This window comes from Vigna umbellata, chromosome 9, assembly GCF_029865625.1.
Source record: "Vigna umbellata cultivar VRB3 chromosome 9, Vumbellata_1.0, whole genome shotgun sequence".
Lineage (NCBI taxonomy): Eukaryota > Viridiplantae > Streptophyta > Magnoliopsida > Fabales > Fabaceae > Vigna > Vigna umbellata.
In genome coordinates, this window is record NC_142173.1 from 32,113,965 (window position 1) to 32,137,131 (window position 23,167).

Here is a 23,167-nt window from a genome sequence, read left to right on the forward strand (position 1 = left end):
CGCTCGTCCACCAGCGAACGAACGCTCGTCGACCACCGAACGAACGGTCGTCCAGTGTGGAACGAACGGTCGTCCAGCAGTAAGAGGTCGACGAGCGTTCGTTCGCTGGTGGACGAGCGTTCGTTCGTCATCACAGCATCCACTCATCAATTTTTTTAACGCCGTCCAGCCAACTTAACGGAAAGGACTCAATTGATATCAATTTTCAAAATTAAGGACCATTTTGATACACTTTAAAAAACGAGGACCCAATTGAGAAATTCGTACATAAATAGGGATGTAGTAAAGGATTAAACCTTAATTTTATGTGTAAACACAAGTCTTCATATAAGTACGTAAGTTTGAAAGTTTTCCAATTTAGTTAGTCAAAATAGATAAATAACAATCTACAATGCATTATTTAGATATATAAATCATTTACAATATTAGTTTTTATTGGAGAGAGAACATATTTAATTTGAAAAGTTGAACAAAAATGTTGTAGTTTTGAATTTATTTATTATAAGCTCATACAAATTTTATTACTACATTTATTTATTCATAACTATATCTAATCATCCATAATTTTTCCTTTGATTTTGATAGCATAAACAAACATTTGATGTTAATTCCTATGTTTATATATATATATATATATATATATATATATATATATATATATATATATATATATAAAATGTTCATATAAATCTTATAGTTTAAAAAAGTCATTTAATTACTCAATTTTGGACCTTAGATAATTTAATAAATATATCATCTTCATTAACAAGTGTATTGTAGTTTTTCTTATCATGCATGTCAGAATATGATTATTCTGAATATTATTTGAAGTTGTATTTATATTTGAAGTGTATTGTATTTATATTTCAAGTTATTTTGAAAGTCTGTAATTTTGATACATTTCACTGTTAGATTTGATACTAATTAATTTTTGTGTATGAATTCTGATGTTCAGTTTTTCTCGAAGTTTGATGTTATTAAAAAAGGATTTTGGCAGTACCAAGAATAAGTTGGCTTCCTTTGCTCAGGTATATATAATATCTTTCTTTCCTTTCTCTCATAAAGACATTAATGATACGAGAAAAAGATAGTTTAGCTTTTGTTCATTTTCACTCTTATTTTATGTTTAATTACCTTGTTGTTTAATTCACAGATGGAGCAAAGGATTATTAGACTTGAGAATCTCAATCACCAGCCTCTACTTCTCAATCACCAAAGTAGAGTCTATATATTCTCATTCTCCTTGACCAAACTCAACTCTTACATAACACTATGTACATTTCTCATTTTGTTGTATTGTGTGCTTTTATCAACTTTTGTATGATACTAATGGTTTTCATTGTAGACAACCTTGCTCCGATTAATTAAAATAATAATAAAGATACAATTATTAAAAAAAAACTACATTTAACAGTATAAACACTTTTGGAATTTTATTTAAATAACTAATGTAACTTTTAAAATGTATAAAATAAATAATTTTGTACAAATAATAGATACAAATTTCATTTCTATACTCTTCCAAATTTTCAAAAGCATCATCATAATTATTTTCACACACGCATAATAGATACAAATTCATTACCATCTTCAAATTTCAACTTTACATGGTCCCGCTTTGAACTATACTTTCACGAATTTATTTTTGGTATCACTTTAAAAGATCTCTTACTAATGAAAATATTTTATGTGTGTATAAACTCATATTCATTTCTTATTTTATCTAATGTGCGACTTTGTTTATATCCAATACATCGTGATAACGCGTACATGATCATCTTCACCTTTATACAAACACAGAGACAAAACATAAATTCCTTCATCGCTCTCCCTCAAACTCTTCGTCTTTTTCCTTACCATATTGTTCACACAACACACCAGGATATACACACAGACCAGATAAATCGAGGATCTGCACTTTAGCCAGTGAACACAGCAATCAATTAAAGGAAAAACGGGTAAGACTTGGAAGAGTCTTTTCACTTGAAGAAAAGGGAGGAAGGAGAGGGAAGTGATGTCGATGGCACTAGTAACAACATAAGACACATCACACGACCTAACAATGACAAAGCTGAGATGGAGAATGGCGAAGAGCTTGCCTACCCTAGAGAAGAATAGCTAAAAAGCTAATGAAACATAGGTGCATAGTATTTTTTTTATAATAAAAAATACAATTAAAAAGCTATTAATTGAAGTTATAAGAATTTAATTATTTAAATAAGTATCTTTTATTAAATTTTATAATCTTATAATTATAATCTATTTGAATATAATTAGTAGTTATTGTAAGTATTTTTTATAAATAATGAAATGAATAAAATAGGTTACGTTGAAAAAGTAAAATTGGTATATTAAAAAACTATTATAAAATATAAATTTTCTTTATTAATAATTATAGAATGATAGATATAAATTATAGATCATGGATATATATTAATTAAAATAATTATTCTAATTTATATAAAGTTGGAAAATAATCGATCACATAGGTTTCGTAAGAAAAGGGCTCGTCTGAGAATATGTACGGGCTTGCGGGCCCATTTGAAAAACGGGTGAAGGAATGAAACCATTCCTTCTGAATAGTTGAGTCTACTTCTCGTTATCCTCTTCTGCGTCTTCTGTGTCAAGCTCGGTCCACAAGAAATGACAGTTATATTAAGCCACCACCACCGCCTATTCTCCACCGCCACGCGCTTAAACTCCGCCACCAGAGACTCGCGGCGGCGAGGGAGCGGCGCAAACTCCATTCGGTGCGCCGATGTGAGCACGGCCACGAATGAGAATCGGCGAGTGAGAGTGAGTAACAGGAGCGATTCACTGGATATATGCAGAGTGCTAAACGGGATGTGGCAGACCAGCGGCGGTTGGGGCCGAATCGATAGAGACGACGCCGTCGAGGCCATGCTTCGTTACGCCGACGCCGGCCTATCTACCTTCGACATGGCCGATCACTGTACGTAAATTTGCTGAAAGGAACTGTCTTATTTTGTGTATTTCCTACTGTCACTATAGGTTCTTGAGCACTTTGGAAATGTCAGAGTTGTTGCCGCATTCTTTGGGCAAATTCACTTTCAGTCCAAATGGAACACCAACTAGGAGAGGAATAGTAGTAACACCAAAATATAGGCATCTGAGGCCGTTTCAATGTGTGTGCACACAGGATAATCGAAGCATTGTCGTGAAGAATGGCAATGATTCTCTGGATATATGCCGGGTTGTGAATGGGATGTGGCAGACCAGTGGCGGGTGGGGCAGAATTGATAGGGATGATGCTGTTGATGCTATGCTTAAATATGCTGATGCTGGACTCACTACTTTTGATATGGCTGATATATGTATACAACTTAGTTAACTGCTTCTACTTGCTTTTCTGTTTGAAATAATGTACCCCTTTAAGGAAATTCCTTGACTACACGCTGAAGTTATTCTTTAGAGGAATAGAAGGCGATAGTAGATTTGATGTGTTCAAATTTGAGTGTTATGTGATTGTTGGATGTTTTAGATGTGGATTCTTCCCAACATGAGCTTTTTGCAAGCCTTCTTAGAGGTTATGCCTTTTGAGGATTGTTCTCATTGTTGTGTTCTTCGGGCTTTGCAGATGGACCTGCTGAAGATCTATATGGGATTTTCATCAACCGAGTTCGTCGTGAGCGTCCTCCAAAATTATTGGAACAGATCAGAGGGTGAGTTGATCAGTAACTTCATATTCTTTTATACTTTTTTCTTCTATTTGAAGATTTGAAGAAGATGCAGCTACTTTTATAGTATTTGGCTGGTAAGCGTCCTACCATATATTTCCAAATTGTTATTGAAAATATAAAGGAAAGTATTTTCTTATTGTCCATTGTATTATTTGGTGCAGTCTCACTAAGTGGGTGCCTCCGCCAGTTAAGATGACTGCTAGCTATGTAAAAGACAGCATCAATGTTTCAAGGAAGAGGATGGATGTAGAATCCTTGGACATGCTTCAGTTCCATTGGTAGTTAATCCCTCTGTATTGTGTTTATTTGATCTACAAACTATCATGGTTCAAGCAGCATAATTATTTATCCACATTTTGCAATTCTTGAAATTTTTAGGGAAAATCATAACGATTACCATCATCCATGACCATGAGACCATCATACAAAACATCATACATTTTGATTCTGTACTGAAATAGTGAAATGAGTACTGGATTCCCACTATCTAGCCAAACTACTTCTGTAAATAGTTCTAACTCTCTGAAGTTCAGGATTCCTGTGACAATTCACCTCTATCTCTAATGGATTTAGGTGGGATTATTCAAATCCAGGCTACTTGGATGCGCTAAAACACCTTACAGACTTGAAAGAAGAAGGTTAGTTTTGTTTCTGATTAACGGTTACGAATTCACATATAAGTTCACATTTCTTGCTTTGATCAAACTACGCTAGTTAAATTTTGATACAGGTAAAATCAAGACTGTGGCTCTGACAAATTTTGATACAGAGAGGTTACAGATTATTCTTGAAAATGAGATTCCTGTTGTAAGCAATCAGGTATATCCACTTGCTTTAATTTTTGAGTTCTTTTAATAATCTATATAGTTCGTGAACCTTATTGGTATCTTCGATTTCAGGTACAACACTCACTTGTCGATATGCGTCCTCAACAAAGAATGGCAGAGCTTTGTCAGCATACAGGAGTCAAACTTATAACGTCTCTCTCTCTCCCTTTCTTAGAGGATAAAGAATTTTCAGCATAGAAAATAGTTCTTTCAAATACTAGATGAAAGTTTAGTAGAATTTATCTAAAAGAATTTCCACTTAGATCAATTTCTGATGCAGGTATGGAACGGTAATGGGTGGTCTATTGTCTGAGAAGTTCCTTGACACCAACATAGCTATTCCTTTTGCTGGTCCTTCAATAAACACTCCCTCCCTCCAAAAGTACAAAAGGGTACGATTTCATGACAACCTTTCTTTAATTGTAGGTAGTTTAAGAAACATTTAGCACCTTTTGTGCTCTATAAAAAGGTTATGTCTCTTCTAAATATGCTACATTGTAAAGCTAAGATAAGCCTTTTTGGTAGATGGTCTGGAAAAGGGTTATCAATGACAAATAACTCTGAATCAATATGTAGGCTATATAACAATTCAAGTTGATGATTTGAATTTTTGTCCACATAACTTAGTTATATTCATATGTTTTTTTCTGTACTTTGCATCTGTTGACAGATGGTAGATGCTTGGGGAGGATGGAATTTGTTCCAGGGACTACTTCGGACTCTGAAACAAGTAGCTTCTAAACATGGTGTTTCAATTGCAACGGTTGCAGTGAAGTATATATTAGATCAGGTGAATTTAGTTGATTGATTTCTTCTCTCTCCAGAATTTGATGTGCTTATTGCTATAAAATCTCATTCTCATGTTACATTGATAAGGCCTGGTATATATCCCTTTCATTTTGCCTCTTGTCAAACATGCAGCCTGCTGTAGCAGGATCGATGATTGGTGTCAGACTTGGCTTGTCAGAACATATTCAAGACGCCAATGCTATATTTTCTCTTGCTCTTGATGAAGACGATGTGGGCAGCATAAGAGAAGCCACGGCGAAAGGAAAGGATCTACTAAAAGTGATTGGTGACTGCGGAGATGAATACAGGCGTGCATGAGTCATGTTGGGTTATTAAACTGGTGAAATGCTGTGTTTTTTTATATAGTACAAGAGCATGAAAAGGGGGTTGGCGACAGAGGAAAGTGTTCAAGCCCATTTTTTTGACAGTTGAATTTCTGTATGTAATACTTTTATGGATTCCTCCGACTGGTAAAAAGACAAAATACATGAAAAGAGAAAGTAATGAATTCTCTAATATAGTTTTCTCAAATGTGAGTTTTAGAACAACTTTTCCTTTTTCTATAACAATAACAATTAGCAAATACTACACATATTAAAGATCATTCAAAGAAGATTACATATGATTTAGTGGTAAAATGGAAGAGATGGAGTAAGGAGGAAGAAAAATAAATTGTGTACCTTGAATAAATTGTTCCCTAATTTTATGCAAGCAAAGGAATTAATAACTCTGTATATATCTTATCCATTTTCATTCACACAATTACTCAAACAGCTTATGACAGCTTCGGTAACCACCAGTTGCAGAGCTGTGTAAATAATAACTCCTTTTCTTTTTCTCCCATATAACAACATCATATGATAGTTATTAAGTAAGAAATCTAAAGAAATGAAAAAGGTATCCAGAGTTTCTAAATTATTGTAAAGGAACAATTTAAATTTTTCTAAAATGTATTATGAATTCAGAAAAATTTTCTAATTTTATTGTAGAACCTTACCGATATAACAAATATGAGCATCATTATTATGTGTTTTTATTATTTTTTATTCTTATTTGCTAAATGTTTTTTAAAACTAAAATTCTTTTTCCCCTAAGCCATTTTCATTACCCCTTCCTAAGATAAATAAGATTCATTATATCACTATTTTCTAAATTATATCCCTTGAATTCGGTCTGTTTTAAAAAAATTAAAATAAATACTTATTTAAAAATAAAAGCATTTGAATATTTATTAAATTTATTTAATTTGGTTAAATAAATAAAAAATACAGTATTCATTTCTGAATTGATATTATCCTTCAAAAGTTTTAAAATTAAATTTGTTAAGTAATAATTTCATTTCATTTTTGCATAAAATACTCTTTTTGCGTAAACCTTCTCCAGAGCTCCACCAAGTTACTTCAGCCCAAATCAGAACCACTTGTACTGGCGCCAGTCATCAAACTTCTCCTGCGATTGCAACTCTACCACTTGACCAAAGCCATTGTCAGCGACAAGTTCATAGCCGAAGTTAACCCTAGCTATTCTCCATTTAACCAGATTCGCCGAAAGCCAATACAAGTCCTGGCTGATCAGACTCGCCGGCGGCATCGCCTCCTCCTCCGGTTCCGGTGCCGGTGCGTGCTCCGATTTCACTTTCCTCACATTTTAAGAATGTTGGGTCATCATCATTTCATTTAGCATTTGTAGAAATTATATGCCCATAAGGTGTTTGTAGAAATGATGAAAAACTGTCCGTAACGGTGAAATACTTGTTTAGTCATTTGGTATATTTTTATAAAAATTTAATCACATTACTTGGTTGTTTCTTTTTTTCACTCACCATTTATTCCTCCATTCACTTCCCTTATGTTGTGAATTAAATTCAAAAAGATAGACACACTTCTGAAATACAATAACCGTGAAGGCCACGGTAAACCCTGCATTTGCAGTTTTATACCCATCAACCGTTCCCTTGTACAGCCTTAGCTCACCGATCACCGCTAGCCAACCAATAGCAATACCAACTATACTATGATATTGTAATCCGTGTTTTTTTTTTCTGCAGTCGTATATTGTGAGCTGCTATAAAAAAGAAAAAGAACAGAAAAAACCAGAATTGTTGTGTTTTCTTTGCGGAAGGATTACCAGAAAGCAACCATGGATGGTACGTCATCTCTGTTATACTGACTATGTTGTCTTTACTGGCATGTTAAATTGTTTTGCTTTAGGTCACATACCTTAAAATATGAAAAGGTTCAAATGTTTGGAAGATGAATAGTGCTAATAAACTTTTGTGTGGGTTTCAGTCGATTCGCAGCCAACTATGGATGAAACAATTTTGGTTGGTGATGATTTAATGACCGGTCCTCCATCGCCTGTAGTACCACCGGAAATAGCCTCCCATGTCCTCCAAGGTGTTGATTTGTGTGATGGACTTCTCAGGAATCTATTTCTCTGTAAGTATCGTTTTCATTAACCAGGTGCAACTGTTCTTTCCCTTAATTCCTTTTCTTGCATAAAATTAGGGAACAATTTATTCAAGGTACACAATTTATTCGGCATCTTTGGTATTATTTTTGGAATGTTAGTTTGTTTTTTATATAGTTTGTAGTTGTATTTTCTGTTTTTCTTGTTGCGGTATAGTATGTATATATAAACATTTCCTTTAAGTGAATAAATGTATTGAATTCTGTAACATCCCAATAAATAGTAATCACCATTAATCAGAAAAGATCACATTTACAGAGATTACAGTGCAGTCTTAAATTTTTTACAACAGCGGCTCAAAATAAAAACCGAACGTACTAAAATTTACAGCGTTCAGAATCTACCAAAAATAAAACGAGACCCTGGACAAACGGTCTGCAAAACTATACACCTACTGCCCCAAAATACTATACAGAAAGATTAACAACAGCCACAGGACGAGCGCTCTACTGCTCAGCTTTAACCTCAACTTCTACCAAGTTGGCATCCTCCAAATTTTCTTCTTCCAGCATTGTTTCCAGAGGAGCCTCACCATCTGCTCATATCCACAACGGATGATCATTGCATTGACAAGACGGACATACAGAAACAGTAGACAAACACAAGGAAAAACGCAAGGGTAAGCTTAGGTAATTTAATTCATCTCACCAACATAAACTTTAACATATAAAATCAATTGTACAATTCAATAACAGTACATACACAAAGCATAATATAACTCATCCAAATTCTCATAAATGACAACTGTCCGGACTGTATGAAGCCATGTATCTACAGGCGTTCTTGCACCCGGGTGGTGTGGTAACTGGAACCGTCCATCAGCTGCCACCCAAGGTTAACCCTATCAGTCCAAAGTACTCAGTAGGACTAGGGCCTCCTGCCATTCCCACGCATGACCTACTCCCCTCTACATGAGGATGAGCACTCACGGAATATCAGGATGAACAGCCATCAGCAGCTTTACCATGGTCATACTACACTACTTCTCATATTCACATCATGGAGACGTTCCTCCTTGGAACGCTCATTCATAATCCAATCCCATAAAATTCATTCAAATACCATTCGCACATATTAACCAGTTCTCTTATTCACATTTTCATTCTATGTTTCACTCTCTTAATTTAATCAAAGTTTATCATTTAATAGATTCAGAGGATTGTATTACAGTACACTGTTATCACGTTTCTGAACAAAAGAAACGCACCATTATTCATTCACAGACGTTGAGACAATTGACTAATTTAATTGAAATTGAGTCTAAAAGATCCAAATAATTACTTAGGAAAATTCTAAGTATAAAGACTTGAGGTTAAATGAAAAGGACCATCACAGTTTAAATGATTTCAAATAAATAATCAGAGCATTAGTAAATTCGGAAACAAACCCTGCCAGTCAAAGACCGACCGTTAATTAATAAATTGAACGGACGCTGTGAAGTTCGCTTACAAGCAATGATAAGGACGAGCGTTCAGTAGAAACTGAACACTGCTTAGGACGAACGCCAGGTCAATGACCGAGCACCAAATAGAACGAACGCGCATTTGATAGAACGTTCGGTATCAGACCGAACGCTAACTAGGACGAACGCTCAATCTAAGACCAAGAGTTCATTTGGACGAACGCTCAGTATAATACTAAGCGCCACTTATGACGAACGCTGGTAAACAAAACCGAGCGTCCTAACTATACTTCACTTTATTTTCAATAATTGGACACGCTAGGCTAAGCCGAACGCTCACGCCTAACTATTGACACCAATAACGCTCGTTCTTAATCAGAGTCCTTTCCAAATGAAAGAATCCTCATGCTAAGTGATGTTCCAGGGAAACCGAACGGTATAAGACCGTTCGATAACGAGCGTACATGATCAATCAGAGAAGATAAGAATTTCCAGATTTTTCAAACAGATAATTTCACAGTTTTCATATGATTAGAACTTTACAATTTCATCTTCATCATAAATCTCATTCATTACAGAATTCATATTGTCATCTCATAAATCCAAACTCCAATCATATTCCAAATCATATATTACACATTCTGCATAAAATCCAACAATATTCATCATCTCATCAACCCGAATTATCCATTTTCAAGTGCAGACATATCAGCATCAACATACAGTTTCACACATTATCATTCATATACAACCAGTGCCACAGGCTCTTTCATACATACTCAACATCAAATATTTCATGCATTTCAGACATCCAGTACACTTCATTACTGTTATGAACATCAAACCAGTATTAAATTAAATTACTAAAGCTTCCCTTACCTGATCTAGCAGTGCACTTCCAAATGCTTATGGTTTCTCTAGTGCTCTCACGGCTTTCTATCCAGAAATTCACCCCACGATTTCTACTTAATCTAAGATACCAAAATCACATACAGTTCAGACCTATAATTCATTCATGCAACCAGAATTTGGTTTGCAGAAACAGAAGAAGAGAACGTTAAGGGAAGAGAACTTACCAGCCATAGAATTCTAACTTGTTCGGTTCTAATGAAAGCTTTCAACACCGAGAATTATTCTACGGTTTCTGAAATGGAAGCAGAGATATTGGTAGTGAGTGATCTTAGAGAGAAGATGAAACGGTTTAGAGAGAAGTCAGAGATGAAGAAAGGCTAGAGTTTCGTAAGGAAGAAGGTGATTGCATGCAGAGAATGGGAAGAGTTTTCCTGAAAATTCACTTCCTTCCTTCACAGAAACTAACTCCCATTCTCCACACACCACTTGTCTTCCACTAACAATCTCAGAGTACTCTAACCGTGACACATGGCAGGCGCATGCAGTGTGAAAGTGAGTGGAGTTTTGACGTGGCACAGTGCATTAATTGATGATCAGAGAATGAATTATTGTGCTAATTAAATCAGGTTCTCACATTCCCCCTAACTACAAAAATTTTCGTCCTCGAAAATTCTAAAGCTTACCAGGAAATAGGTGCGGGTACAATTCCTTCACAGCCTCTTCAACCTCCCATGTTGAGTCGCCAGTCTTTGCATTCCACACCACTTTCACGAGACGAACATCCTTTCCTTTGTAGAGTCTGGTGCGGCTGTCTTCCACACAAACAGGTTGCATCTCCAATGTCCTGTCTGGGCGAATTTGGATGTCTTCTAACTCCAGTACATGTGATGGATCAGCTATATATCTCCGGAGTTGTGAAACATGAAAGACTGGATGAAGGTTGGACAGTTGAGGTGGTAAAGCCAGTTCATACGCAACTGATCCAATCTTCTTCAGAATTTGATATGGTCCAACGTATTTGGGAGAAAGCTTCTTTGGACGAAGGACTCTTCCCACTCCAGTGATTGGATTCAACCTCAGAAACACGTGATCTCCAGCAGCAAACTCTAAGGGCCTTCTTCTCTTATCAGCATACGATTTCTGCCTGCTTTGAGACGTCTTCAAACGTTCTTGAATCAGTTTCACTTTCTCGGTTGTTTGCTGGATTAATTCAGGTCCGGTTAATGCAGTCTCACCTTCTTGGAACCAACACAATGGAGTTCTACACTTTCTTCCATAAAGAGCTTCAAACGGTGCCATTCCTATGCTTGCTTGAAAGCTGTTATTGTATGTGAATTCAACAAGCGGCAGAACTTCATCCCATACTCCCATATGATCTATAACACACGTCCTCAACAAGTCTTCAAGAGTCTGGATGGTTCGCTCAGATTGGCCATCCGTCTGAGGGTGATATGCAGAACTCATTTGCAGTTTGCTTCCCAATTCTCCTTGCAATGACTGCCAAAAACGAGATGTGAATCTCGTGTCTCGATCTGATATAATGCTTGAGGGAACTCCATGCAACCGAACAATCTCTTTGACGTACAGCTTGGCCAAGTTTGTCATGGACATCCTTAAATTAACAGCCAGGAAATGGGCGCTCTTAGTCAATCTATCCACAATCACCCAAATTGAATCATGGTTTCGAACTGTACGTGGCAGATGAGTCACGAAATCCATAGAGATGCTGTCCCACTTCCATTCTGGAATTTCCAATGGCTGCAGTAATCCTCCTGGTCTTTGATGTTCAGCTTTGGCTCTTTGACAAGTTAAGCAAGAGGACACAAAACGTGCAATGTCACTCTTCATACCAGGCCACCAAAATGATTTCCGGAGGTCTTGATACATCTTAGTCATGCCAGGATGCATGCTAAGACGGCTGTGATGTGCTTCCTCCAATATGATTCTCTTCAGCTCGCCATCATTAGGGACACACGTCCTTCCCCGGTAACGCAACATGCCGTCTGTTCCTGCATTGAAATCCTTATCTTTACTCAAACCGAGCGCGCCTAATATCTTCACCAGCTCTTCATCCTCACGTTGCTTCTTCCAGATTCGGTCAAATACATCACTGGAAATTCTAAGGTTACAGCATCTAATAACATTCGCTCCTAAGTCGAACTGTAACCTTAAATCCCTAAAGCTCTCCACCAAGTTCAGCTCCTTCACCATCATTGCCGAGACCCTTACTGCCTTCCTACTTAAGGCATCAGCCACCACATTTGCTTTTCCAGGATGATACAACAGTTCGAATTCATAATCCTTCAAGAATTCAAGCCACCTTCTTTGCCTCATATTCAATTCCTTTTGATCAAAGAGGTACTTGAGACTCTTGTGATCACTAAACACTTGAAACGTTGCACCATACAGATAATGCCTCCAGATCTTTAATGCAAACACGACTGCTGCTAGCTCCAAGTCGTGTGTGGGGTAATTCTTCTCATGGATTTTCAGCTGCCTGGAAGCATAAGCCACTGCCCTCCTTTCCTGCATCAGTACACAGCCCAAACCTTGATATGATGCATCACAATACACTTCAAAAGGTTTGGCTGTATCTGGAATGACCAACACAGGAGCGCTTGTCAATTTCCTCTTCAATTCCTGGAAGCTCTCCTCACATTTATCTGTCCAAGCAAACGGCTGGTCCTTCCTGGTGAGGTAAGTCAGAGGGGCTACTATCTTAGAAAATCCTTCAATAAACCGCCTGTAGTAGCCCGCGAGTCCCACAAAGCTCCTAACCTCCGTGACAGAACGGGGACTCTCCCAATCCAGTACTGCTCTCACCTTGGCTGGATCTACTGCAATACCACCAGCAGAAACAACATGCCCCAAGAATTGGATCTCCTTCATCCAAAATTCACACTTTGAACGTTTGGCATACAACTCTTTCTCCCTCAACACACTCAAGACGATCCTCAAATGTTCTTCATGTTCGTCAAAGCTCTTGGAGTAAATGAGGATGTCATCAATAAATACCACCACAAACTTATCAAGGTACGGCCTGAAGATTCTGTTCATATAGTCCATGAAGATTGCAGGTGCGTTTGTCACTCCAAAGGGCATCACCACATACTCATAATGGCCATAACGAGACCGAAATGCAGTCTTCTGAATGTCCTCCTCTTTTACTCTAATTTGATGATAGCCCGAACGTAAATCAATCTTAGAAAACACACACGCACCATGCAACTGATCCAGCAGGTCATCTATCCTTGGGAGAGGATACTTGTTCTTGATGGTCAGCTTATTAAGTTGCCTATAATCAATGCATAGCCGTGAGCTGCCATCCTTCTTCTTAACCAACAACACAGGTGCTCCCCATGGTGAAGCACTTGGACGGATAAACCTCTTGTCCATTAACTCTTCAATTTGCTTCTTAAGCTCCACCAACTCAGCTGGTGCCATTCTGTAAGGTTGAACCGAGATGGGTGCAGCAGTGGTTACCAAATCAATTGTGAATTCTACTTCACGGATGGGAGGTAGACCAGGTACTTCATCCGGAAAAACATCTGGAAATTCCTCTACTACTGTTCGTTCTCCACTGTTATCAACATTGGATGAACGCTCCACCTCACTGCTTTCATACGTCATGATAAGAAAACAGCTTGCCCCCTCCATGATATCCTCCTTAAACTGCCCAAGAGTGATTGACAGTTCTTCCTCTTCTTCATCTGGAAAGACTAACTCCTTCTTCCCACAGTCAATGAGGATCCGATTGGTAGCCAACCAATCCATCCCCAAAATTACTTCTAAATCTTGCAGGGGTAAGCAAATGAGATTGACCTTATATCTACGCCCCTCAACTTCTATAGGACATCTTACACAAACTGTAGACGTCTTGATCCCACCAGCCGCTGGGGTTGACACCACCAGGTCAAACTGTAATTCACTCTCCACTATTCCTAGTTTCTCAACACACGCCTTCGAGATGAAGGAATGAGTTGCCCCCGAGTCATACAGTACACAGCAAGGCTTTCCATACAACATGCAAGTGCTGGTGATGAGTGTACCTGAACGAGCAGCTTCAGCACCAGTGATTGCGTACACCCTTCCTATGGCTTGCGCACGTCCACCTCTCCCTTGTTGGGTTCTCCCAGCATTCGGCGGCCTCATTGCCGCACGTCCTCCCATATTGCACTCGTTCTCCAAGTGGCCATTCTGTCTGCAACGAGTACAATATTTTCCTCCTGGCAACTGTGGACAAGCCCACCGATAGTGTGGTCCTCCACACTGATAACAGGTTAAGCTTCTCGGCTGTCCAGATTGGCCAACAGTGACCAAAGCTTGTGATCCGCCAGAGGATTGAGTGGGACGAGTATATGGGGACCCTCTCACATTTGATGTACCTCTGGACAAAACCGGACCCCTACTCACTTGTTGTTTCTTATGTTTTTCGGCCTCAGCAATGTTCTTCTCAAGCACCTTTGCCCTCTCAACCATAGCAGGGAAAGATCTGATACACATGCAGGATATTAATACTTTCATATCACTCCTCAACCCGTTCTCAAACTTCCTGCATTGCCATTCTTCACTGGTAGCCATGGTATTGAAACGGACAAGATGTTTGAATTTGTTGGTGTATTCTGAGACGGACATACTGCCTTGCACCAATTGAAGGAACTCCACCTCCTTAGCAAAACGCACACTGTCTGGGAAATACTCTTCATAAAATTTAGTTCTGAAAACTTCCCAAGAAATTGGACTTTGGGATTCTGTCAACAACATCTTCACACTGGACCACCAATGGCTAGCTTCACCCGTCAACAAATACTCTGTGAATGCCAAACGGTTTTCATTTGGACACCTCTTGGCATCATAAATCCTTTCCATATCTCTTAGCCACTGATCCGCTTCATCCGGAAGCCCCTTTCCATTGAATTTGGCAGGATGGTGTTGCAGGAAGCTTTCCAAACTCCATTCTGCATGAGGTACAGCGTTAGAAGAAGAAGCTCCTGGGGTGCCTCTAGTAGAGGTCAGCAGGTCCATCAACTGTCTCTGAGTTGCTTCAGAGCTGAGACGTGATGCCTCCAAACTATTCAGTGCTTCCTGGTTTTGCCTCATTAAGGCAGCATTTTGCTCAATTAAGGTTGTGTTCTGCTGTTGCAACCTATCGATGACTGTCTCCAACATTCTGGTGTTGCTAGAAGTGTCAGCCTCGTTTGGCTGAGGTGGGGGAGGAAGTCTAGGCGCCATTCGTTTTCTGGATCAGAGAAAACGTAAGTTAGTTATGTTCAAGAGTTAAAAATAATAACTCATCAACACACAATAAGCACACAACGAAAGTATAGTGTACTCATAACCCTACATGTCCTTAAAAGAACAAAACTGCTCTGATACCAATAAATGTAACATCCCAATAAATAGTAATCACCATTAATCAGAAAAGATCACATTTACAGAGATTACAGTGCAGTCTTAAATTTTTTACAACAGCTGCTCAAAATAAAAACCGAACGTTCAATTTAATATATGGACGAACGCTCAAGCATAGGTTTTAGATAAGAGGACGCTCCTCCAAAACAAGATAAAAACCGAACGGTCAATGACTGTTCAGTACAGATGTGCATTTTCATAGGGAAAATTCTTACAAAAATCCATTTTTCAGTTCGTTTCTCATTATACAAGTTCATAAATTCCATTCGTTCATGTCATGGTACAATTTACAATCTTCATATAATCCATATCATCCAAATCTCATATATTTCATACAACATACGTAAACTTAGTCATATATCATTTTTCACTCAGTAAATAACGAACGTTCATGCAACTCAAATCACAGCACATCATGCAATATATTCATACAGTAATTAACGAACGTTCAAACGAAGCACACAACATGAATTAAATCAAATAAGCTTCCCTTACCCGGAAAATGAACGAACGTTCACAGGCGCACACAGACGCTCTCTACTCAAATCCTGATCACCAACGCTCGTTAATCCACTATATGAACGAACGCTCAGAAACCCACCTATATTTGGTCATATACTGTTAGGACGAACGCATTAGCGAAAGCATGAGCGAACGCTCGTCAGGCTAAAGAAAAACGAGCGTTCAAATCGAAGTGGGCGAACGTTCAATTCGTCTAGTTTTGGACGAACGTCCAATTTGAAACCGAATTGGACGAACGCGATTCTGCAGATTCTGCAGAATCACAGGTTTTCCAGAAAACCAGAAAAACCTCCATTTTTAACTCTAAAGCTTTTAGATTTCTACAAAAACAGTAAGATTAACTAATCAAAACGAAAAATCTAGCACCCCTTACCTCTTGAAGACTTCCTTGAATTTATCTCCAAAGGGTTTGATCTCCTTCCAACTTCAAAAGTTCTCCACTTCTCCTCTTTCCCAGAACTTGCTGCCACTCTTCCACTCCTCCAGATGCAGCACCAAAGCCTCCTTGCACTTCAGCAGCTCCCCACCTCACCTTCTCTCAGTTTTGCAGGAATGATTTCCACCCCCATACTCCCTTTTTATTTTCTTTTTCTTGTTTTTGAATGGGGAATGGAAGCAACGTTTGCTGTCCCTTATGGCCAGCAAAACTGGCGCTTTCCAGCGCTCGTTCCTTCCTTCCCCGTTTGTTTTGTCTTCTTTTTTTTTTTTTTTTTTTTTTTTTTTTTTTTTTTAATTACGATTCCTTACATTCTCCCCAACAACAAAAATTTTCGTCCTCGAAAATTTGGCTTATTGAAACAAGTGGGGATACAAATCCTTCATGGCATCTTCCACTTCCCATGTAGAGTCACCCGTCTTTTCATCCCAGACGACCTTCACCAATCTGACTGCTTTCCTCTTGTAATATTTGGTGTTGCTATCTTCAATGCGTACCGGCTGCATCTCCAATGTACGATCTTGACGAAGACGAATATCTTCTAACTCTAATATGTGAGAAGGGTCGGATACGTACTTCCGAAGTTGAGAAACGTGGAAGACTGGATGCAAGTTTGATAACTGAGGCGGCAAAGATAACTCGTACGCAACTGGCCCGATCTTCCTCAAGATCTGATAAGGTCCGATGAATTTGGGAGACAACTTCTTGGGTCGAATGGCTCTCCCAACTCCCGTGGTCGGATGCAGTCTAAGGAAAACATGATCTCCTGCATCGAACTCCAAGGGTCTTCTCCTCTTGTCAGCGTAGGATTTCTGTCGACTCCTGGACGTCTTCAGCCTTTCTTGAATCAACTTCACCTTCTCAGTCGTCTGCTGAATGAGCTCTGGTCCTGTTAACACTTTTTCCCCTTCCTGAAACCAACACAATGGCGTTTGGCATTTCCTACCGTACAGAGCTTCAAAGGGAGCCATTCCTATGCTGGCTTGGAAACTATTGTTGTAGGTGAACTCTACCAAAGGTAAGACTTCATCCCAAACGCCCACGTGATCTAGAACACACGTCCTCAATAAGTCTTCAAGCGTCTGGATGGTCCTCTCGGACTGACCGTCCGTCTGAGGATGATAAGCCGAACTCATATGGAGTTTACTACCGAGCTCACTTTGTAATGATCGCCAGAACCGAGAAGTAAATCTCGTGTCTCGGTCTGAAACAATGCTAGACGGAACTCCATGTAGACGAACAATTTCCTTGATGTAAAGCTTAGCCAGGTTCGTCATGGACATCTTCAGATTGACTGCTAGGAAATGAGCACTCTTCGTTAGTCGATCCACAATTACCCACACGAAATCATGATTCCTGACAGTTCGAGGTAAGTGGGTCACGAAGTCCATCGCAATGCCGTCCCACTTCCATTCCGGAATCTCTAACTGCTGAAGTAGACCGCCTGGCCTTTGATGTTCAGCCTTGGCTCGTTGACACGTTAAGCATGATGCCACAAAACGTGCGACATCACTCTTCATTCCCGGCCACCAGAACGACTTCCTGAGGTCCTGATACATCTTAGTCATACCAGGGTGTATGCTAAGACGACTGTGGTGTCCTTCCTCAAGAATCATCCTTTTCAACTCACCATCATTCGGAATGCACGTCCTACCCATGTATCGTAGACAACCGTCTGTTCCCGTGTTGAACTCCTTGGCCTGATCTGTACCGAGTGCGTTCAAGATCTTCACCAACTCTTCGTCTTCTCGCTGCTTCATTCTGATCCGGTCAAATACGTCACTGGAGATTCTAAGAGTACAGCATTTAATAACATTCGGTTCCAAGTCGAACTGTAACCTTAGATCTCTAAAGCTCTCTACCAAACTTAACTCTCGGACCATCATGGAGGAGACGTGAACTACCTTTCTGCTTAAAGCGTCTGCTACAACATTTGCTTTTCCCGGATGGTAAAGTAGTTCAAAGTCATAGTCCTTCAAGAACTCCAGCCAACGTCTCTGTCTCATATTCAACTCCTTTTGATCAAAAAGGTACTTGAGACTCTTATGATCACTGAACACTTGGAAAGTTGATCCATACAAGTAGTGCCTCCAAATCTTCAAAGCAAAGACGACCGCTGCTAATTCCAGGTCGTGAGTTGGGTAGTTCCTCTCGTGAACCTTCAGTTGCCGAGAGGCGTAAGCAACCACCCTCTTTTCTTGCATGAGTACACAGCCCAAACCCTGATGAGACGCGTCACAATATACCACGAAGGGTTTAGCCGTGTTAGGTATGACCAGTACCGGGGCGCTTGTTAACTTATTCTTCAATTCCTGGAAACTTCCTTCACACCGATCGGTCCAAGCGAACGGTTGATCCTTTCTGGTCAGCTGAGTAAGCGGAGCTACTATTTTGGAAAATCCTTCAATGAACCGTCTATAGTATCACGCGAGTCCCACAAAACTACGAACCTCGGTAACTGAGCGTGGACTCTCCCATTCCAGTACTGCTCTTACTTTAGCCGGATCTACTGAGATTCCTTCAGCTGAAACCACATGTCCCAAGAATGGCACTTTCTTCATCCAGAATTCACATTTGGAGAATTTGGCATATAACTCCTTTTCTCTTAGCACACCTAGAACGATCCTCAAGTGATCTTCATGCTCTTCATAGCTTTTGGAATAGACAAGAATGTCATCAATGAAGACGACTACGAACTTGTCTAGATACGGTCTGAAGATACGATTCATGTAGTCCATAAATATTGCTGGGGCGTTTGTCACACCGAACGGCATTACTACATACTCGTAGTGTCCGTATCGAGATCGGAAGGCTGTCTTCTGGATGTCTTCTTCCTTCACCCGAATCTGATGATATCCCGACCGTAAATCAATCTTTGAAAATATGACCGCGCCATGTAATTGATCTAGCAGGTCGTCTATCCGAGGCAAAGGGTACTTGTTCTTGATAGTCAGTTTGTTTAATTGCCTGTAATCTATGCAGAGACGAGAACTGCCATCCTTCTTCTTCACTAAGAGTACTGGCGCTCCCCAAGGTGATGCGCTAGGTCTGATAAACTGCTTATCCATTAACTCTTCAATCTGTTCCTTGAGTTCAGCTAACTCTGCTGGCGACATCCGATAAGGTGCAATAGAGATAGGTCCAGCATTCGACACTAAGTCGATAGTAAATTCTACCTCGCGTGGAGGAGGTAATCCAGGCACTTCATCGGGAAATACATCAGGGAATTCATCCACGACTGATCGTCCTCCATTCGATTTACTAGACGGTCGCTCATGATTCAAATCTTCAATTCGTTCGTCTGAATGCGTCATGATCAGAAAACAACTGGCACCATCCCCGATGTCTTCTTTCAATTGACCGAGCGTCACAGATAGATCCACTTCATACTCGTCTGGAAACACCAATTCCTTTGCACCGCAATCTATGAGAATGCGATTGGCAGCCAGCCAATCCATTCCTAAGATTACTTCTAAATCTTTCAAGGGTAGACAAATGAGATTCACTTTGTAATTTCGCCCCTCAACCTCTATAGGACACTTAACACATACAGTAGACGTCCTAACCTCACCAGCCGCTGGGGTTGATACTACCAAGTCGAACTGCATCTCGCGTTCGGCTAATCCCAATTTCTCAACACACGCCTTCGAAATGAAGGAGTGCGTTGCCCCCGAATCATACAATACACAAACAGGCATTCCAAACAGCAAACAAGTACTGGTGATGAGCGTACCTGAGCTGGCAGCTTCGGCGCCCGTGATCGCATACACTCGACCGACAGCTTGTGCTCGTCCACCCCGATCCTGTTGCATCCTCCCAGCATTTAGCGGCCTCATTGCCGCTCGTCCGCCCATTCTACACTCACGTTCTATATGACCATTTCTTCCACAACGAGTGCAGGACTTTACTCCCAATAACTGAGGGCAAGACGACTGGTAGTGTGGTCCTCCGCATTGGAAACACTTGACTGATCCGTGCTGTCCAGACTGGCCACCAACAACCATAGCCTGGGAATTAGATGGTTGTGCTGGGCGAGCATATGGCAACCTATTCCGATTCAGATTAGGCCTGGACATGATTGGCCCTCTAGTTGGTTGTTGTTGTTTCTTCAGTCGTTCTACTTCAGCCACATTTTTTTCTAACACTTTTGCTCTCTCAACCATGGCAGGAAAAGACTTAATGCAAAGGCTGGAGATTAGTACCTTTAGATCACTTCTCAGCCCATTTTCGAACTTCCGGCACTGCCACACTTCACTGGTAGCCATGGTATTGAAACGGACCAAGTGCTTGAACCTGTTAGTGTACTCAGAAACAGACATATTGCCCTGCACCAACTGGAGAAACTCCACTTCTTTGCCGAAACGGACACTGTCCGGGAAATACTCCTCATAAAATTTTTCCTTGAACACTTCCCAGGAAATAAGGCTTTCAGCTTCTGTTAGTATCATCTTAACGCTTGTCCACCAGTGACTTGCCTCCCCAGTCAGCAGATACTCAGTATACGCTAACCTGTTGTCTTCTGGACATCGCTTGGCATTGTAGATCTGCTCCATGTCCCTTATCCACTGATCAGCTTCGTCAGGAAGGCATTTCCCATCAAACTTTGCAGGACGATGCTGCAAGAAATTTTCCAAACTCCACTCAGCCTGATGAGTAGTGTTTGAAGCAGATGCTCCTGGCGTACCCCTAGTAGCTGCAAGAATCTCCATCAGCTGCCTCTGAGTCATTTCAGAATTAGCGCGAGCAGCTTCGAGATTTTGTGAATTAGTCGCGTTTTGCTGCATCAGAACAGCATTCTGCTCTTGTAGCCTTTCGATCACCGATTCCAACAATCTGGTGTTGTTGGGCACATCATGTTCATTGGTCTGTGGTGGAGGAGGAGGAAGTCTAGGTGCCATTGACTCTTTGGAACGGAGAAAAGAACGAACGTTAGTCCTGTTCAAAGAGTCGAAAATAACTCATTAAACGCAATTTAAGCACACAGCAAAAACACAGTGTACTCATAACCTACAGTGTCCTTAAAAGAACAAAACTGCTCTGATACCACTAATGTGACATCCCAAAAATACAGCATAAACCATAAAATCAGAATATCACATTTAATAATATTTCGATACAGTTTTCCAACTAAAAACAAAACAACGCTCAAGGACGAATGTCCTTGAGTACAGTCTTACAATAGTAACAAAACAGACGCGCAAAGCCACACGTCTTCAGAGTTACAAATGAAAAAGCCGAACGTACACGAGACTTGACCGAACGGTTTACACGGCACAAATACTGAACGGTCTATCAAAATAACAAGGCAAGATGGTCGAACGACCATTCTAATACAGGCTACATAACTGGCCGAGCGCCTCACTGCTCGGTCTTCACTTCGACATCAACCAGGTTCTCTTCATTCAGCGCCTCTTCCAAACGCTCGTCTCCCTCTGCTCACACCCACACGGATGATCATTGCAATGACAAGACGGACGTACAAGGACAATAGACAACACAAGGAAACGAAAGGGTAAGCTTACTTAATTTAACTCATGCATCAACATACAATTTCAAATAAACCATTCATCACACATGCATATTTCAACATACACATTCATTACATAACAATACACTTCAACGTACTTACTCAATAAAACTCAACACGACTGACTGTCCGGACTGTATGAATTCTGCGTAGTTACAGGCGTTCGTGCACCCGGGTGGTGTGGTAACTGGCATTCTCATCAGCTGCCACCCGAGGTTAGTACGTCCGTCCAAAGTACCTCTAAGGACGTCGACCTCCTGCCATTCCCACGCATGACGTGCGCCTCTACTTGAGGACGATCACTCACGGAATATCAGGATTGAACAGCCAGCATTAACTTCCCACAGTCATACTTTACGAATTTCAACATTTATCTGAGTCATTCCTACCTGGAACGCTCGTTCAATAATCATATTTTCATTTCATCTCGTATACTTTCCAAAATTACTATTCATCAATGAGTCGTCCCTAATTGGAACGCTCGTTCAAAAGTCACAATTTGCTCTCATATCATATATTCTCAACCTTTATAATTTCATATTTATTTTCATCATTTCTTTGTAGACTAAAAAAAACGAACGTTCTGTCCCCAATAAGGCCGAGGACGAACGCTGGAAACGGGACCAAAGGACGCTCGTTCGAATCAGAGAACGAACGCTCAGTATATGTCGAGCACCATTTTGAGTGGGCGCTCAATCTAAGACCGAGCCCCTGTTTTAGAACGAGCGTTCAGTCTAAAACAGAACACCCTAAAGGACGAACGCTAATCTTAGAAACCGAGTTCATTGGGACGAACGTTATTACCTTGAGAATCAGTTAAATGAACTGACGCTCGTGAATTTTAAATAAATGACCGAACGTGGCAAATCTGAAGTTGGACGTACGCTATTTCAATAAAACCGAACACCATTTAGAGCGAGCGCTCAGTATAAGACTGAGCCTCATTTTTAGGACGAACGCTCCTCTCAAAACCGAGCACCATTAGGACGAGCGTTCAGTATAAACCGAACACCCTTTAGGACGAACGCTAAGTTCAGAACCAAGCACTATGTGGACGAACACTCAGTTCAAAACCGAGCGCCAATTTGGACGAACGCTCAGTGTGAGACCGAGCGCCTATTAGAGGGAGCGTTCAATAAAAGACTGAACACCAACTTGGACAAACGTTCAGTATAAGACTAGGACGCACGTTCAATATAAGATTAGGACGAACGTTCAATAGAAGATTAG

The 23,167-nt window shown here is 40.1% G+C and overlaps 1 protein-coding gene and 1 long non-coding RNA gene across 3 annotated transcripts; both read left to right on the forward strand.

Moving 5' to 3' along the window:
• Positions 1-2,535: 2,535 nt before the first annotated feature.
• LOC148193228 (putative oxidoreductase At1g06690, chloroplastic) lies at positions 2,536-5,848 on the forward strand. Of its 2 annotated transcripts, none has more exons than XM_088098801.1 (9): positions 2,536-2,953; positions 3,599-3,683; positions 3,863-3,979; positions 4,275-4,339; positions 4,432-4,520; positions 4,601-4,680; positions 4,809-4,920; positions 5,199-5,318; positions 5,450-5,848. In XM_088098801.1, the coding sequence occupies exons 1-9, from the start codon at positions 2,644-2,646 to the stop codon at positions 5,633-5,635; spliced, it is 1,164 nt and encodes a 387-aa protein (XP_087954927.1). In that variant the 5' UTR covers positions 2,536-2,643; the 3' UTR covers positions 5,636-5,848. The 2 variants fall into 2 exon arrangements, with proteins under 2 accessions (XP_087954927.1, XP_087954928.1); XM_088098802.1 differs by lacking the exon at positions 2,536-2,953 and adding an exon at positions 3,006-3,335.
• Positions 5,849-6,666: 818 nt separating this feature from the next.
• LOC148193229 (uncharacterized) lies at positions 6,667-7,994 on the forward strand. The gene is made up of 3 exons (XR_015782201.1): positions 6,667-6,933; positions 7,365-7,463; positions 7,606-7,994. It is a non-coding gene; the product is annotated as an uncharacterized LOC148193229 (long non-coding RNA).
• Positions 7,995-23,167: the final 15,173 nt, after the last annotated feature.

Bases quoted from the DNA above. Each gene is read 5' to 3' on its own strand.
- LOC148193228 (XM_088098801.1), top strand. From the start codon at position 2,644: ATGACAGTTATATTAAGCCACCACCACCGCCTATTCTCCACCGCCACG. The intron at 2,954-3,598 runs GTACGTAAATTT...CGGGCTTTGCAG, and splicing joins CTTCGACATGGCCGATCACT to ATGGACCTGCTGAAGATCTA. The intron at 4,340-4,431 runs GTTAGTTTTGTT...ATTTTGATACAG, and splicing joins TACAGACTTGAAAGAAGAAG to GTAAAATCAAGACTGTGGCT.